The sequence below is a fragment of the Strix uralensis genome, chromosome 5 (genome assembly GCF_047716275.1).
Source record: "Strix uralensis isolate ZFMK-TIS-50842 chromosome 5, bStrUra1, whole genome shotgun sequence".
NCBI lineage: Eukaryota > Metazoa > Chordata > Aves > Strigiformes > Strigidae > Strix > Strix uralensis.
In genome coordinates, this window is record NC_133976.1 from 26434720 (window position 1) to 26452850 (window position 18131).

The window sequence follows — 18131 nt, forward strand, 5'->3', positions numbered from 1 at the left end:
TTTCATCCTAGTTCTGACAGTGACTCATATGGTTTTTATTCTAGTTTCTTCATCTCTAACTCTGGTGTGGCAACATTTCTCTGTCTCCTAGTCCTACTGTGAATAGAAGTGAAGAGACACAGACATTTTCTTCCCATAGAAAATGTAGAATTTCTTTAAAGAGAAGTTTTCCAAAGGATACCCAACAAACCAAAATGAAAAATTGACAAAGACTGACTTGGATTTTTGGGAGAATCAAAGCAGAATTTTCTTTCATCTGTCCCCAGCTGCTTCTTTGGTCATGCACCATCCAGAGACAGACAGAAACCTGTAGCTATCATTGCTCCACGTCTGCTGAACACCTGTGCTCACTCCTGCAGGCTCACGCTTCCTGACATGCCCCAAGCAGCAGATTTTACAGGGAGCAACTGCTTGGTACAAGGAAGCAACAGAGCACTCTATAGAAAGCCAAGGAGGGAGGCAGCAGAGGCCATATCTGCTGTAACAATACAGCAATTCTCAAATCAGCATTTTACAGCAAAATTAGTTATGTCTGAATATATTTAGGTTGCTTTAACAATAAGGGGTTATTCAGTCCTTGCAGTAATATCTAAGTAATGGCATGAGATGCCACCTTAAATACCAGACAGATCTCTTGACCACAGCACATAAAGAGAAGGGCCAAGATTCACTTGGATTTGCTCCCACGGGTCTGTTGTCTCACTCATCCCTTCCTGTTCTTGGAGCAGCTCCACCCAAGCACCACTCCCACATCTGCAAAAAGCCAGATCATCCTCTTTGCTGGAACCAGGACTTAATTTGCACAGCCAAGTACTTAAACACACCATGCTCTTAAAATGGCAGAAAACAGAACAGAATTCAGTGTGCATATTGATAATGTCAGCAAAGAGGAAATAACTCCAGATCTAATATTCTTTGCAATATATGTAAATTTAAGGATATATATAGTATATGATCTCCACTTAACAAGCTCAGGTGAATAAATAGGACATGAAGCTGGTATTGATTTCAGTGGAAATAAACATCAAGACTCATTGACCCAAGACGTAAATGTCGACCAAAGCTAAAACGGGTTCAATACATATCTTATGGAATAATAAATCACAAAAAAACCCCAACAACCCAAAATCAATATATGTACTGTAACGATCTTTGTAATGGCATGGCTAAAATTTAATCTTCAGTGGATGTCACTCAAACTGCAAACAAAAGCCATAGTAAAGTTTAAATAATTAACTGTAGTATTCTAAAAATAGGAAATTGTTGTGTAAAATCAATACTATGAAAATGGTTTATGATTTTTTTTAAAGTCATCCATTTTAATTGCACAAACTTCCACCAAATTATTAAAATTAACATTCTAAGGCAGCAGGGAGCATATAATGTTACATTACGCTCGGTTTGCCAGCGGCCTGAATAGATGTGGTTTTTCCATGGCCAAACTGACTGCCTGTCATTAAAGTTATACAGAACCTTTTCCATTCCAAAAGCTAGCAGTAACAACACAATTTTGCAGGTTATTGCAGAATGAATTAAAACTGCCTGGTCAGATTTGCAGCGTACAACTGCACATGTTTTTCAGAGCCTGCAGTTTTCTGAAATTTGCGTAACTATTAGTAAAGGTGAAGAATTGAGAAATGAAGGAAATGTCTATTAAGGGGGGGGTCACCATTGACTAATGAGGCAGGCACACTCAGCAAAGGACAGAAAAACTGACAGCTCCAGAAAGAAAGACATAAGTAGTTTATTTATCTTAGAAGATGTCATCCGGGAAAAGTATGGAATTCAGGAAAGGTTCAGGCACCAGACAGTAATGAGGGAACATTATTTTTGGCGGGCAGAAATGCATTTTAGTGCAACAAATTTCTGAGATAAAACGTTCCTGTTAAAAAACGTGAAAATGTTGGCAGAGCATGACAGAGCCATAGGGACCCACAGATCCTGTTGATCTTTGCTGTGGCCCCAGAGACGAGAGCTTCTCAGACTGGAAGGACAGGGAAGAAGGCAGAAGACTGGAAAATATCTGGCAAGTTATTCTCCAGCATTTTCCACTCTAAGAGCACAGAAAACCCCCTAGGAGAAAGCCCAGATGTGAAGGTCTTTCTCACTCCTGTTTCTATCCCTTTACTATTTTCTGTGAAGCTGTGTGACACCAGATTCAAAGCTGCTCCCAGGCTGCAGCAAAGGCAGAACATGGCCCAGAGGCTATGTCTCTATGAGCAGATTCTCACATTTTACAAAAAGGAGGAGGAAGGGAGGAACAACACACCAAGCACACTTTCTTCTGCCTAGTTGGCAAACAAGTGTACCATTTATAGATGTCCTGCCCAATACAACCTGGTATCTTTCTCATCAGCTGTTATCCAACTTCATTTGAACTGCTTGCTTCACAATGGACTTACCACAGACACTGGAGATATTGACCATGCTTAAACGGATCTACCCCAGAAGCAGCTGCATGCCCAAGGGGGCAATCCCAGCTCTCTGCAAAACTTGACTATCCCATCATCTGCTACTAACACAGTACCGCTTCTTTATCATCTCCATCCTAACAGTAGACTAAGACGTGTTAAACCTTACAGCAAAACTCTCTCATTCGGGCTGCTGCAAAAAGAGCTCAGAGCAGGCACAGATATCACTAGTCCATGGGCTTTTCCCTCCATGTGGGTTTAATTGCTAAGGAGTGGTGAAAGCACAGCTACTTTTTGTTCAAGCAAAGCTGCTTGAAAATTTACTGACAAAGCTATTTTTCAATTAAAAATTAGGGGTTTGAATAATATATGTTTTACTGCAGAACGTTTCTGTACAGAGTTTTTATAGGAAATCCATAAACCACAGTTTCCTTGCCATGAAAGAAAAAATAAAAGGTATGCTTTTCCTTTTTAGCCAACTATTTTCCAGTTACCAAAACTCAAAATGTTTTGGTTCGTCTGTAATAGCTGAAAAATTTCCATTGAAGAAAACTATTCTCCTGATGTTACTCTCTAACAGCAACGAACTCCACACAGTGCTGCAGCCCAGGTGTAGAGTATCTCTCTGGAAGATCAGTCTGCAGAGCTATCCCATTTGGGTTTCAAACAGGAGCAGAACTGGTCCCAAAATTAATAGCGGGCCAGCACAAAAAAGTTAGGAATGTTTTGTGGTGAATTTTTTTCCATATATGACTTCAGCTGGGCTCTTGGCTCTTAGCCATTCTAAACAAAAAATCCTTTCAAAATTAGAATGAACTTTGAAAGATACATGAGTAAGACAGACTGCACAAAAATAAAAGCACCAGATAGAGCTGCTAAATAATACCAAATAAGAAGGAATGACTCCTTTTATAGATTTTTCACAACATTCATGATCTATGTTTCTTAGTCCACTATCTACATCTTTTTAATAGAGGCTTCAAGGAACATACTTTTTAATAATTTGTAACACTCTTATTAGGAAAATATTATGACAAAGCATAGCTCAAAATACCCTTCTCCAAAATAAGGAGTACTATCCCATCCAGAACAGTAAACCCCATCATCTACTGGAAAAGAAAAATAACTTTGAGCATAACTTGTTTAGTTCTAAGAAAATATCATTGGTTTGGTATGCAGACATGCTCTTTTACTTCTTGTTTTTAAGACATAACTTTAAAGCTAGGTGTTTACATAACACAGGGAATAGTTAAAGGCAGACTTACATTGCCATCAAATGGAATTAGTAGAGTCTTACTCTTTGTCTTAAATTGGCAAGTATTTGACTTTTTTACATACAACATCTGCTGGAAGCTGTAGGATGTTCCTGGAAAATACCTAAAACCTTTTTGTTATTTTTTTTCATTACTGGAAAAATACTACAGGAAGTATTGATGCTAGCCTGTAAAATATAAATGCCTACAGTTAAGTGAATTTCTACAGAGGCAGAGTTTGGAGGGTAAAAATCTATATTGGAGAACTTCAACTTGAACTGATCACTGAAGCAAAATCTAGTACAGTCATTTTTTTTATTAGATCATAACTGAATTTAGCATACCCAATTCCTTGGCCATTTGAAACAAAAGTACTTCACAGAGATGGTGCACATGGTCCCCAGAGATGCCATCTTTTCTCTGCAGCCCATGTGACATTAGCAAAGCCTGCAGACATGCTGTGTCTTGTCACTCTGAGATGGAAAGTACTCAAGGTGAGGAGAGGCTGAAACGTGCCTATGAAACCAGATTAAAATAAAAGAGTGAGGTGAAGAGAATTTACTATTTCTTGGTACAGCCTGCCAAGAAAACTGCATGTACCTCATTTTCAAGAAAGTTTCTTAAAGAAACTTGAAATTAGTGGAGGAATTTTGAACAGCCTCAAGCATGATAAGTAATTATGGTTTTCATCTATGAAACTACTCTGATTGGTTAAAGCACAGAGCAAAACTGAGCTCTCTGGTAACCCCAGGAATGTATTGCAAGCCTGGATGATGCAAGTGGCACTCCCTTTAGCATGAGAAATAACCAACCACACCATTTTTCTACTGACAGAATGGTGGTCTGTGTATTTTTTTCAAAGCCTTCCAGTTCTGAAATTGACTTCCAACAGAAGACCAAATTGAGATCACAGCTTCAGTTCATACCTCTGAGGTGTCCAAGAGCACTGAAACACGGTCAGCATATATATATATGTAACTGGTGCCCAAAGCTCCTCTATCAAGCACAGTACAACTCTACACAACAAAGCTACAGTCCCTTGTGCAAGAGATCAAGCTTCTTCAGTAGCCTGCTTTAGCTGTGGATCAAATTTCCACAGGAACTAAGTAATTTATCCCAGCTTCTGCAGCAAGTGCAAAAATGTACTTCTATATCATGTTCTTTAACGAGCTTACAGAACAATCAAAACATTACCGGAGGAAAAAGCGTACCTTCATGGATACAACTTTTCTTTAAGAGAGAAGATAAGAAAGACACAAATATAGCAGGTGTTTGTTTTGTTATGAAATGCTCTACTGCAAATCACTCAGTTATAATGATGAAGTTGGTATGAGTAGTCATCAGGAACCAAACTGATCTGATTTGGTTGTCAAGACTATGATGAATCACTCTGCTGCATTTTTTTTTACAGAAGGATCTATCTAATGGAAGAATCATCTAATTGTGGAAAATTAGCTGCACAACTGAGAAGGGCTAGAATTTGGCTTCTATCCTTACTCACATCAAGAGTTGATGAGCTTTACCTCTGTGTAAGGATGCTGGAAAAATAGCTAACATTTAGTAATTAATGAATTAACTAAGGCTAATTATTCTTACTGCGGTAAGGGCCCTCAAGCCTGGGATCTTCCGTCAGTCTCCTGTTTTCAAGGACTGTGACTGTATATCCATATTTTGCCAGGATGCGCTGACAGAGCTGGCGGTCTGTTTCATGATGAGCAGGAGGTGCGTACAGAACTGCTCTTCTTGTATGGCTTCCGAAGTACTGGAGAATGGAGTCATCAATCTACAGCAAACACAATGCAAAGACAATGGTTGTAAGATAGGACACTCCTCAGCAGTATAATATATAGTTGTTATTTTTCACAAAAGAAACTAGTAATTTACTGTGATGATCTAGGAAATATTTCTGGTATAATTAACAGTTGTCTTTATATCAGGGACTTCTGACCACAAATTCCATTTTGTCTGCCTCTCCATTTTTTTCTACCTTCATTTTGAACTGATATTGCAAGGGTTTGAAAGCTCAGAGTGGCAATGGAGGATCTTTAAACCATGGTCTTTCCTTTATGGAAATGCCTTTGGCTGAATTCTGGGCTGCTTTGGTGAGCTGGTAACAGTACTTGCCAGCAGACTTTGACCATGGCCTCACAGTGATCTGTGGGTCACCTAGCAGTGACTTGGTGAGTCCCATGTAAACTCTTCCAAGGAATGTGGGTCCTACACAGAAGGTAAGTGCAGGGGTCTGAATTCTGCTGTGTAGTGTGATTAAGAAAAGTAAGAAGAGTACTGAAGTAAAAGCATGCAGAGGAATCCTAAAAAGTACCGTAGACTGCTATACCTCTAAAAAATTAAATGTAACCTTCTCAGTACCTTATTGCTTATTAGTCCAACATGATCCCACCCATAGGAGGTCTAGCAGAGAGACTTGTATATAGGAGCAAGCGGAAAGGTGTATGGTATCTCCAATGAATCCCAAGGAACTCTTGGGTTGTCTACCATTCACTGTCTTCCCATACAGTGCCTAGGGACAATGGCATCTAGAGAAAACCCTTCTTCTCTATAATAGCCTGGGATACGAGCATCTTACAAAGAAAAATGGAAGAAAGCCACCCCAAATGCACAGAAATAGTGTGAGTTGCACATTAAGTTCTGTAAAGAGTGAATTAGGGGTTAAGTTATTCCATAACTTCTAATTTTAGTAAGCTTATCACTGGACATATGAAGTGCTACACAAACAAGGCACCACCATTTTTTGCACAGTAGACCCCACTGAAAAGAGACAGATGCTGTGATATAAACAAACTTCATTCAAGATATGTTCAGTTGTTTATAGACCCAGGATCTAGTGATAAAGTCACTCCTCGCAGTCAGTTCCCCAATTACAGGATGAAGTTTTACATTACACTTGGCTGAAGTGTAAGCTTCTCTGCAACAGTGAGGGGCACAAACTATTTCAGAGCCCTGAGCCTCTAATGCCACGTCTGCTTTTGCTCCAGAGCAGACATCCCCAATGGAGAGGGTTAGCATCATTGATGAGGGGATCCTGAAAAATATCTCAATACAACACTGTCAGTCTTCTACGTATATTTGCTAAATGTGCAGCCCAAAACTACTTTAGACACTGGGATATTCAGGTAAAGGCTGATCGCATGCTGGCTGGAAAAAGCACAGAGTGAAGTCACAGGAACTGCATTAGGTAACCTGTCAGATGTCCTCCCCGGCATTCCAGCATTTTTAAAACACATTAATCGAGAGGCAAGCACAGCATTACAGCATCTCAGATTGCCCATCCCCATCACAGCACACACCATTCCTTCCCCTTCTGCTTTTGCCCCTCCCTCCTCTCCTCTTATCTTCTCTCTTTCCTGCTCTCCTGCAGCGCCAGCAGCCGCTGGCAGCCCTTCCTCTCCATTTCCCTCCCTCCCTGTTTCTAAATGCAGCCCTTGCCCTGGCCCCCTGCCTGTGCTCCCTCTCCCTCCTCCTCTGGGCAGTCCAGCCAGACACTTCCCACTTTCTATTTTACTTGCATTGCAGAATAAAATCAGGAGACAGACACCTCTCACTTTATTTTGCAAGCATATCCAATTTTCCATCCCATGTGTGTTGCAGTGGCCAGTGTTGCAGGGTGACCTGAGGACACGTGAGGAGCACAGCGAGGCTGCAGCCCAGGACACATCCCTGTTCAGTCTTGGCTGGCGATCAGGACTTGTCCTGCTGCCGTCCCTCGCGGCCCGGCTGAGGGTGCTTTCTGCCTGGTGTCAGGATCCTGCCGTGGACTTGGCAGCACTTTGTGTGCACTCCTCCTCACTAAGGTTACTGTGCTTTTTTCATGCTGAAAAAAAACCACCTTTCTTTGTGAAAGCAAAGCCTCCGCCAGTGTCACTCCTTAAGCATTTTGCTTCAAACAAACTTTAAGAGCTTCTCTCTCAAGCACCCAGAAACGACTTTATTTTCCCCTGCAGGCAACGCTTCAAGGACAACTCTTGCAGGGCTCACCCCCGCCAGCAGCCGCCTCGCAGCCCACGCCTGGTGCAACAGGCCTTGGCGGCCATGGGTGTCAGCCAGGCCTGGGGGCCGAGCTGTGTCCCCCGCCACTCCCTCCACCTGGCCGATGAGGCACAGGGGGACAGGAACCAACTGGCATCGAGATGTCCCGAGGGCCCTGGGGCCAGAGGCCTCTGGTCTGTGCCAGCCTGTCTGCAGCAGGATCTTCCAGGGGAAGGGAGCTCTCCTTCCCGCTTACAGACGGCAAATTCCCCAGTTCCCTGGGGATTAGAAGAAATGTTTACAAGGCTCTAGTTTGGCAATGGCATATGTTCAAGAGAACACTGAGAGTAGCATTAAAAAAAAAAAAAAAAAAAAGGAAGTTCAGACAATGGTGGTAACCTTCACAGGCACCCAGAGGGCTTTCCTTGGGACACCCAGTCCAGAGACACATAAAAATGTGTCCAAAGCTTCCTGGCACAGGGCTGGGAGGGACTGAGCAGACCTGGTTGGGGACACACTCATCTGCACACCCAGCCTCCCCTCCCACCGCCCAGGCGTTTTTATCCACTAGCTTCCCAAAAAACCATGATGGGATCTTTGGGACTCTGTGATAATTCAGGGTCCTAAATTTAACAGCTTGACCTGATGTCTAATCTGGTACTATTAAATAATATGAAGCAGCTCAACACCTTTTACGGTGCTTGCTTGAGATCCATGCATAATGTTGCCAAATTTATTTCCTCTGCCCTTTCAGAGCTATTTGCAGTCCAGGTTACAAGATGCAACGTGTCCTCTGTTTTCTTGCCAAGCCAGTGCAATGTAGGGTAGGTTTTTTGGTTTGTTTTAAACTCCTTGTTAGCTACATAGAAATTAAAAAAATTCTGGCCAACTGCACACTTGCAGCAAGTGATTCCATAATTTTTTCCAAAGTTCTATATAAAATGCCTTACATCACTGGACATGCTGATCTAGTTACTACTGGATGTTTTTCAGAATTTCTAATATTATAGCAATAGCAGACATGTTTATACACTGAAGGAGTCTGCTGGTTTTTATAAAATGTTTCTCAATCATAAAAATGCAGTCTGGGCAGAGAGCTGGTATAAAAGAAGCAGAGTGAAATAGATGAAAATAAGCTGTTCACATATTTTGATATTTTATGGTTCTGATTTTTTTTTGGCATTCCTATAACTTTAATGTGCATCAGTCTTCGACCAAAAAAAACGGATCCATAATATTTTGAATATTTAAGAATAATTGTTAAATGGTCAAATGTTTTCATGTCCAAACCATTTTTTAGCTCCTCCCCAGTTTGAAGTCTCAGGCTATTATTACTTAACAGGTCACTTTAATACAGATTCAATACAACTTCTGTGGAAAGGATTGGTAAAGAACATCTGTGGTCCATGTCTTACCTCGAGAATAGTGTGTGTGTCTCCACAGAAATTAATGAGGCTTTACAGCAAAGCTGAGATTTCCCGTATGATTTAGGATGAGGTCTCTGTCAATTTTGGCATGATATACCTGCTCTTACAGCTTGCAAGCCATTACGCTTAGCTGAGCCACTGGCCTCATTTTAGTGCAATAGGCTGTTACACAGATGATCCACCACCTAACAATGGGTCTAAACAAACCACAATGGGTTATAAAGTGCATAAAAATGCATAAAAATGAATTTTGTAATTTTCTTTTCAGTTTACAGAATAACACAAAAAACACACAAAAAAAAGAAATTGAGCATAAAATTTATTATGGATTTTTAAAAAATTATCAAGTCAAATATATATTCCTCTGAAGTCTTAACAAATGAGACAAACAGCCCAGTTTATATAATATGAAAGCTCAATAATTACATAACCATCCTTGTCCAACTGAAAATAGACATCTCTTATCTGAGTTGCAATTCTTAGTTCTGTCTGTCTGCAAGTTCCACATAGCTGTGAAGTTCTCTGTTAAAGAGAAAATGTTTTGACATTTTCCTTGAAACCAGTTTTATCCAATTCTAGGTTATGAATGTATAAAGATATAATTGATTGTATTAGTCTCTGAAGCTTTTCTCTATTGTGCAAAATTTCTGGGTTGTTCCAAAAATCCAAAGTTTGGTCAGTAACTGGATCTTATATATAATTACTGTTGTTGTTTTGGCCAAGAAGAAAATAGCAATGATATTTCAAGTTGAGGAGAGAAAAACAGTTCCTTGGCATTTTTTCAGATTCCAAGAAGATTGAATAATTCCATAAATATTGATGCACTGTCTCTGCCTGGCAAGAAGTCAAATATACAGTTTGAACTGTTGCCATAGAATTTCATTGACCATCACTTCAACTGTAGAAACAAAATTCTTCTTCCTAACATAATGGCCCAACTCGTGTCTGCCTAATCTTCTCTCAGGAAAGAACTAAAAAATTATGAATCATGTTTTCAGCTACACAGTTCTGGTGGCGTTAGTCCCTGTGTTGATTACAGGCAGCCACTCTTTTACACCAAGCTAGTCAAGACTGTCAGTCTTGTCCAATAGCTCCAAACAACTTGACTGCAGCTTACTTTAACCCCACTGCTTTCTGCAGGTACTGGACTGCTGCAAAAGAGATATATGAGCCACTATGCAAACCAAAAGTCCTTTGTATGAAAGGAGAGTGCAACAGAAATACCGTGAAAGAGAACAAGCCTTATATAAACAACACTGATGCTACTAGCAGTATTCACAGGCAGCAAACTGCCTAAATTCCCATCTAGTCAGCAAAGGAAGTGTGGATCTACCTTTGCTGCTAAATACCAGCTAGCACAACAGCACTATAAAAAATCCATGAGTGGGAGTCCTAGAAACTACCACACTAATATTAAACAGCATTGATAAGAAGAGCTATAATAAAAACTTAGCATGTGGTTCTAATGCCCTAGGTCATTCATTCACAGGACTGTGCAGACCTTTATTAATTCCAAGTGTGACTTTTACATTCTTTTTCATGTTTGCATAAAAGTTCATAGAAATAGTAAGTTATTCATATTAGTGTTACATTTGAAGCGCACATAGCTCCTGTATCAAGAAGTAACAGAGAAGTTAATTTCCTGTTTCACTTTCTGGAGGATATTTAAATGTGTTGGCTTTATGTTCTGTTAGATTTCCTAATCAAAAAGGACTGTGTTGTAGAATGAAATGGTTGGAATGTAGCTCTGCTTCCAATTGTTTGCTGAATAAATACAGAACAAGCGACTAGATTATTGACACTACTTGATGACTGGTTTCTGATGACTTCATAAATTCAAGAGCAAAACTGGAGTTATTTGCATAGTCATCACCAGCACTCTGAGCTGGAGTACAGAGCTATTTTATCAAAATGCCTTTGCTTTATGACTGCATGTAGTTCATGGTACTGCCTTGTCTTGAGAACAGACCATGAGACAATCCTACCTTTTTATCAAAATAGCTACTTTTGAGGAAAGGTCTCCAATGAACTGCATGAGTGAGATTCTGCCTCCATTTCCCGTTTGCTGCTGATGCATCCTTCTCAAACTTCCCTTCCTGCAAAGAGTCTCCACCCTGCCCCTCTTTCCTGACTCTCACCACAATAGCCTTGCCCTTTTGTCACTAAAATATCTCTAGCTATCTGTACAGTAAAAATATCTGTTTCCTCAGTGCCTTTTACATTTTACATTGAAAAAGGGGAAAAAAGTGTCCTGCTTTCATAGGGTGCAATGTGAATGTGGTATAACTCCAAGGAAACCAGTTGCTGATATTATACCATCTATCGATTGCTTTCTATTAACAGTGATTTCATACTAGCAAAGTTCTTTGTTCTTTTGTGAGGAGAAAAGAATTCTCCTCCTCCCCCTACTGTATTCTATAAAATAAATAGCCTTTTTAAAGTTAAATTTACTTTTAAAATGTATCAAGCCTTATTATGCATAATGTAATCTTTTCTATCTGAGCTCTCACCACACTCCATTTCTACATAATAGCAAAAATCACCGCTTCTCATTCTATCATCCAGATTCATTTCTCCTTTTTCACATATTTACATTTCAAAAGTTCCCACTAGCTTTGTCTTGTTTTCTTTCCATTTCCATTCCCATCTCCCTTTCTCTTCCCCAGCACAAATCCAGCCCCATTGGTGCACAATCTCTTCTGTGCCTTCCGAGGATGCTATTAGGATACTATTACTTTGTAGCCGTAGTTCCCTACTCTGCCTCCCCCATCTGCCTCCTTTCCCCACACCTTCTTCCATGACAGTCCTCTCCTGATGTCTTCATTCACTGGTTATTCTGACTGAAGCAAGTATATTCCATCCAAAAAAAAAAAAAAAAAAAACCAAAAAACGCCAGACACACACCTTTAGAGGGTGAAGTTCATCAGATTTGTTTTAAATGTCTGCAATAAGTCATGATGAATTTTGCGTTAGAGGCAATTATTTCCATTGACTATGAACTCCAGCTTTCTGGCTCTGAAAAGATAGAGTGGAGTACTCAAGTAAAGAGAGGATAATTCCACTCTGGATGTCCAGAGTCTAGTAACAATTTCTCAGCTTTTTAGTAGTTTCAATCACAGTTTTCAAATATAGGTCCTGTAACCTGTGCAAGATGTTCAACTGGGTCTTCCTCTAGATCTTGGATAGGACTAAAACATGTTTATCTTTTTTTTTTTTTTTTTTCTTTTTCTACATAGTATCTCTGAGATATGGCCATATCAGACTGTCATTATCTTGCATCTTTCATACTGCCAACTCCCAGTAAATGATATCCTATCCTACTTGTTCAGGATAAAGCCATAAAAACCCTTTTCTTATTCTTCCTCTTTGCTCACCTCGTTATAGCTCCTCTTAGAGATCTATCTTTTGTGCCAAACATAAGTAGCAGGTTGAGGGCCTTGAAAGTGAAGACAGCTTTTTTCACCATACCTGTTATATTTCATTTATTAAGATGCCAGCCTCACCCACTCATTAAATTCTCATATAATCAGCTGCATGTCTTGTCTGTTTTCTTTTTCTCAGCTAGACTTAAATGGCCAAGGGATGTGAAGCAAGGGTCTTGTGAGTATCCATGAAATAATCTCCTTCAAGACCTATCTTAAAATTTAAAAATCTAATATTTTTTATACATTGACCATGGTTAGACAGCTAGTATGCTGAAGCTGTGCCTAACACATGAGCAATACTGTCTCACTGCTTCCTCCCAACAGCAGAAGTATGTCTACCTGGGCAAAATGATTCCTGTGCAGACACCTAAATTGGCTCTGGCTGAATTAATTCAGAGTGGAAACACAGTGTAACCAGCTAATTAGCTCTTCTCAGAACTGGCTGAGAAGCAGAGCTAAATTGCTTAAGATGAGTGTAACAGTTTTTACATCTGGCTGGTACCAAAGGTATTTCTGGCACAATACCATGCCAGGTAAACCTACACACAGGGTTTGTATGGGCTTTTTCTGTTGTTACCTATTTTAGTTTTGATGCTACAGCACCAACTCTGCTCCTTACTGTATACATTTGCAAATATTTTGTCATGCAGGAGGTAAGCGTGCCTGGCTGATCCTGAAGACAGCCTGCTGCTGGATGTGAAATCTCCCTCTAATGCCTAATGTTGGAGATTCATAAATAAGCCTTCTATTTATCATGCTACAGATATTAACATTTAATTTTATAGTAGAAAATGTTGATCTCTGTTCATGTGAAAATAAGGCTACAGGACCAGCTCTCCAGCAGTTTTTAAACTCCTGTAACGTGTGATACCTGAGAGAGACACACTATGAGCTCTGCGAGATCTTCCAGGCTATGAATGAAATCTACATTTTTTGCAATTTAAAAGAGACAGTTTGCACTATGTGCCTGACAGTAATGGCTCCATCCCAGGGCATCTTGGGTGTAGTTAAAGACACATTTACAGATCAAATTGGCAGTTTCCAGCCATGTGCTTTTTCTGCATTTGTCTGGAACTTTCCTTTCCAAAATGAGATTAATTCTGAGATCAGAGATGCAGTGGCAAAGCTGTACTTTTCCTCAGATCTGTCCCTCTGCTTCCCCCAATAACTCATGAAAGGTGTCTTCTTTTTTTTTTTTTTTTTTTTTTTTTTTTTTTTTTTTTTGAGGCACTTGGTGCTATGCATACTCTGAACAGAGAAATTAGCAGACTTTGGAAGGGGATTTTGCTCATTCAGTAACAGTCATAACCAAGATCTCACAGCAAACTCAACACAATACTGATTATTTCTTTGAAGGAACCAAGAATTAAACCTGCCCCAACCCAGACAGAAGAGATTCTGCAGTGTGACAGATGCTCAAAATCTAGAAACACTGCGTGTTATCTAAAGAATATTATCTCCAGCAGGCTCTTCTTTTCCTTTAAAATTTATTAATGAATTAGATTTCATAAGACATGTGCAGTGTTTAACTGCAATTTGCTTGCTGGACTATTTACAGACTAAGAATACATGTGTGACTTGTTAACTAAAAATGTGAATAATTTGGACTATATTTTAAAGTGTTTTTCCAGATTCATACATGAAGATTTAAACCAGAACTCTAATGAAAACTTGTTTCCAAACTAGCTACTGTGGGTAGGCACGTGACTGTAAAATAAAACAGTGTAAAGTTTCAACCATGACATCTGTCTTAGATGTTACTGAGTACCCAATAAAATCAAGCAAGATAACGGTTCAGCTATCTGAATAAACAGTGGGCAAAAACACACAGTTCAAGAACACACTTTCAAAGCGAAGTGGTAGAGATTTTTGGAGATGTTTGTCTTTTCTGTTCCCTGAGATTATTATTCAGCCCACACAACCAGCAGAGTATTCTCTGGAAACAGAAAGCAACTTAGAGTAACATCCCAACATGTGCAAGACATTTTGTTCATCAGGCTCTGGAGGAAACTTTCAAGACAAATAGGGAGCCAACTATGGGTGGTCTTCAGAACTTGAAGAATGTGTTAGAGTAGCACAGCCCTGGAAACCATACCTATAAGGGTTAACATATGCATTTACATCTGTACTATAAGGTTCAACATGTGCGTGTGATGATAGTCACATCCAACCATGTATGCTGGAGGGTAGTAAGTACAGCATGTTGTAAAAACATAAGCTTCCTTCTAATTTCAAACAGCCAGCACACCAAATTCAACGTCAATCTGCATTGTTCTCAGGCAAATTGGGAAAGAAGAAATTGCAGATATTTTCAGCCAAACAACATACTAGCAAAACTCTGCCATTATTTCACCAGTTCTTACAGACTTTAGGTAGCCCAAGGTGAGATACAAAATGTTCTTTCCCATTGCAATAGCAATGAGTAAAAAGGAGTGGGCTGTACGTATCAAAAGCTGTAACACAATGTGACCCACATCCATCAGCTGTGCTCATTTCCCTTTAAATTGTAACTCTTCATGTCACATTGTTGAACAAATCCAAATCTGGGTACCTAGTGTACTACAAGGTCATTAAAATACAAAATTATGACAAATGCTGCATGGAGTAGATTTCTGCAACTCATAAGATAAATCTCTCTGATCTTCACAAGAAAAAAATTCCATTTTTTAAGATTTAGGGTTAAAGAGTTCATGCCAAAGTTATTTCACATATCTGTTTTTGATTGTTGCAGAAGATGCACTTTACAACTGCTCTCCTAAAATCAATATTGCTGACCTTTCAGACTGTGAACCCTGCCTAATCAAAGAACCAGCCTTCTAATTTTTTTTTTTTTTTAAACTGCTTTACGTGGATACTGTCCATGTGAAGTCACAGATTAATGTTTATAGTCCTGATACTGTCGTATATAAGATGCCAGCATAATGATAATTTCACAGTGCAATATCTGCTGCACTATTAGCAGTCCTCTACAGGACTGAAGAAAACCTGAAACATTTGTGCTAGTGCTAATCACAGATTCCAGAGTAAAAATAACTACCTCAGTCTGGACCATTTAACAAACCACATTTTCCAACTAAAATAACAGTGTCGGCGCTTGTTAGGTTCAACACCCATTCTAGGAAGCCTATACAAAATAAACATGAGGTCAGGTAACCTAAGGACAAAGTAAAATTTGTGGGACAAAGATTCCAAAGTAAATAGTGTGATCTGAAAATGTGAAAAGCGCTTTTTTTATTTCTCAAATGCATTTAAATTCAGCTTTTCAGCAGAATCCTAGTAAAGTTCAAAACTGACCAGCAGGTAACTTTAACAGGGCAGCTGCAGTCCTGGTGCTAATTAACAGCCTCGGTCACTTTCATGAAATCCCACTGGCTCCTGATTTATGTGCCTGTACTGTAAAGCCTCTGACCTGATTCCAAAAGCCAAAATAAAATATGGTTTGTGCAGCAAACTGAAATCTCCCTGGAGTCACAGAGAAATGCCATGTTTCAGTCAAAGATTTCAGGATTCCTGTGTTAATAACATCACACTGAAGAGCTGGTAACAGAGATGTGCTTGCACATATGCTGCTGTCATTAGATCACCCATTTGTTTGTATACAGATCTCAGACTTCCAAGCTTAGGCTAATTTTAGCTGGACTCAGATGATCCTGTCAGACTCGCTATCCTTCGCTTTGCTAATTATTGCTCAGCACTCTGCTCCAGCTGACTTACCTTTTTCACTGTCTGTGAATTACTGCCAGGGAGGAAGCAGTGAGTGTTGCTTGGAGAGACCTCCTTGTATCTGCCTTGTTGTGTTTTAGTCAGTTTGTTGGGTGCAATCCCATTAACAACTGCCGAAAGGATGCTGCTGGTCATGAGAGGAGTCAGGGTCTGGCAGAACAGACAGATGGCCACCACTAAGGCCAGAAGGAAGGGACGAGGGCGACAAAGCCTGCGGCACCTGGGGACTTGCCCACAAACCATGGCCTCTTTGTTGTCCTCACTTCGCCCTTTGCCACATTGCAGATGCAGTCCAAGTAGCCACGTCTTGCCAGGATAAAAAAAGTCAAAGGCACATTTTACCCAAAACTAGTGAGAGATTTCCCCATTTCTGCTGCTGAGCACTTTCCTGGTGCCTGGCAAGAAGTCACGGGTTCCAGATGAGCAGAGGCTTGGGAAGTAGCCTCCTATTGGAGTACGGGAACAACCTGTGAAAAAACAACAAGTGAGCAGCGGCAAATAGCAGTGTGCCATGGGGCGTTCCACAAGCAGCCTTAGCAAACTCATCCACACCGCGTTCTTGGGAGAACAGAGCTGCCGGCAGACAGGTGAGGAGCAGAAATCTTCACCCCCTTTGCAGAAGGAACCACTTAGCCAGAGAATAGTATCCAAGAAAGCAAGAGGTTAAAGCTTAACACATCCTGTCCACAGCTGAAAAGAGTAAGAGAGTGTACCAACTTCGTGAACTATCGTTTGCTGGTTTTTTCTCTCTTGCATTCTCAATTCCCACTTTGTTTTTACAGTTTCCTTCATTCCAGTCCTTTTAAATTGCCTCCTTCCTGCCAGCGTGCACAGCTTTCTCTCTAAAAGTGATCATTTATCTGAAAACTGACAGACTACGAAGATTTTCGTTTGTGCTTGTTTTGTCCAGATTGTGAGTTCAAAGTTAAGTTTACTTACTCAGTTCTTATCCTGTTAGAAGTTTTCCATTCTCCTCTAATGGGCTGCTGATTAAAACCACTTGGAACAACCCTGGCTTATGATCCCAGCTCGTCTCGCACACTCAGAAGGGAGGCACACGCACATACACACGCCATCTGAAGCCAGTTGGACCACAGATTTCATATAAATAAAGGCTGGACTGCTCAGAGGGTGGGGCTAAACTAGCTCCGCTCTCAGCAGGCACAGGCTTTGGAGATGCAGCCTGAGATCTGGATGGGGAACAAGAGGTGTCCTAGCTCACACTGCATGCCTTGAAGCCACCATCACTGCAATTTTTAGAAAACTGCTGTTACAGCAACCAGTCTAATTCAAACAATATTAATATCTTGCAGGCAGTAGAAATCTGAGCAGCACCTGCAATATTTTAATCCAGATTAACCAATATGTTGTAAAAGGAAGCAGATTTACTTGGACATAAGTGTCACTGACAAAGCAGTTGTCAGTAATTTTCCATAGTAGATATAATATCTCATAGCAGTGTATAAATAAAACTTCTTACTGATGTCAAAGAGGGAAAAAAAGGAGGGTGGACAAAAATACTCCAATGAAAGCACTTAGTATCTAAACCACAGAAGGTCTTAGTTACTACTTCCCCCTGCTGACATAGGAGAGGGACGAGACAGATGGAAACAGTTGAGAAACTGTTATCTTTATAGACCTAAACTTCTCATATAATGAAGTTCTTTTAGCTAAAAATATCTGTATACAAGTTGTCTATTTTATCCTCCATCCTTAGTTACTTTAGTTACTTTTTAAGAGAGTCCTTCCTACACTGCCTCATATATAAGAAATGAGCATTGTTATGATAACTTTGAGCCAATCTACACAATTCAACAGCAGCAGCAACATTAGCAAGTTAGAGGTCTATATACATCAACGAAGAGTAGAGTACATATTTGTTTAAGTGCTGGTGTTTATTCAGCT

At 40.1% G+C, this 18131-nt stretch overlaps 1 protein-coding gene across 3 annotated transcripts in view; it reads right to left on the minus strand.

Moving 5' to 3' along the window:
- CPED1 (cadherin like and PC-esterase domain containing 1) overlaps positions 1–17293 on the minus strand; it is a 153882-nt gene extending 136589 nt beyond the window's left edge. For 2 of the 3 annotated variants that reach the window (XM_074870180.1, XM_074870182.1), the window contains exons 1-3: positions 17166–17293; positions 16218–16693; positions 5261–5447 (exon numbers count right to left, since the gene is read on the minus strand). In XM_074870180.1, coding sequence (XP_074726281.1) covers positions 5261–5447; positions 16218–16469 — 439 coding nt within the window. In that variant the 5' untranslated portion in view covers positions 16470–16693; positions 17166–17293. Of the gene's footprint in view, positions 1–4008; positions 4030–5260; positions 5448–16217; positions 16694–17165 lie in introns of those variants that run through there. The other variant, XM_074870181.1, reaches the window with a different exon arrangement.
- Between the last annotated feature and the right edge of the window lie 838 nt (positions 17294–18131).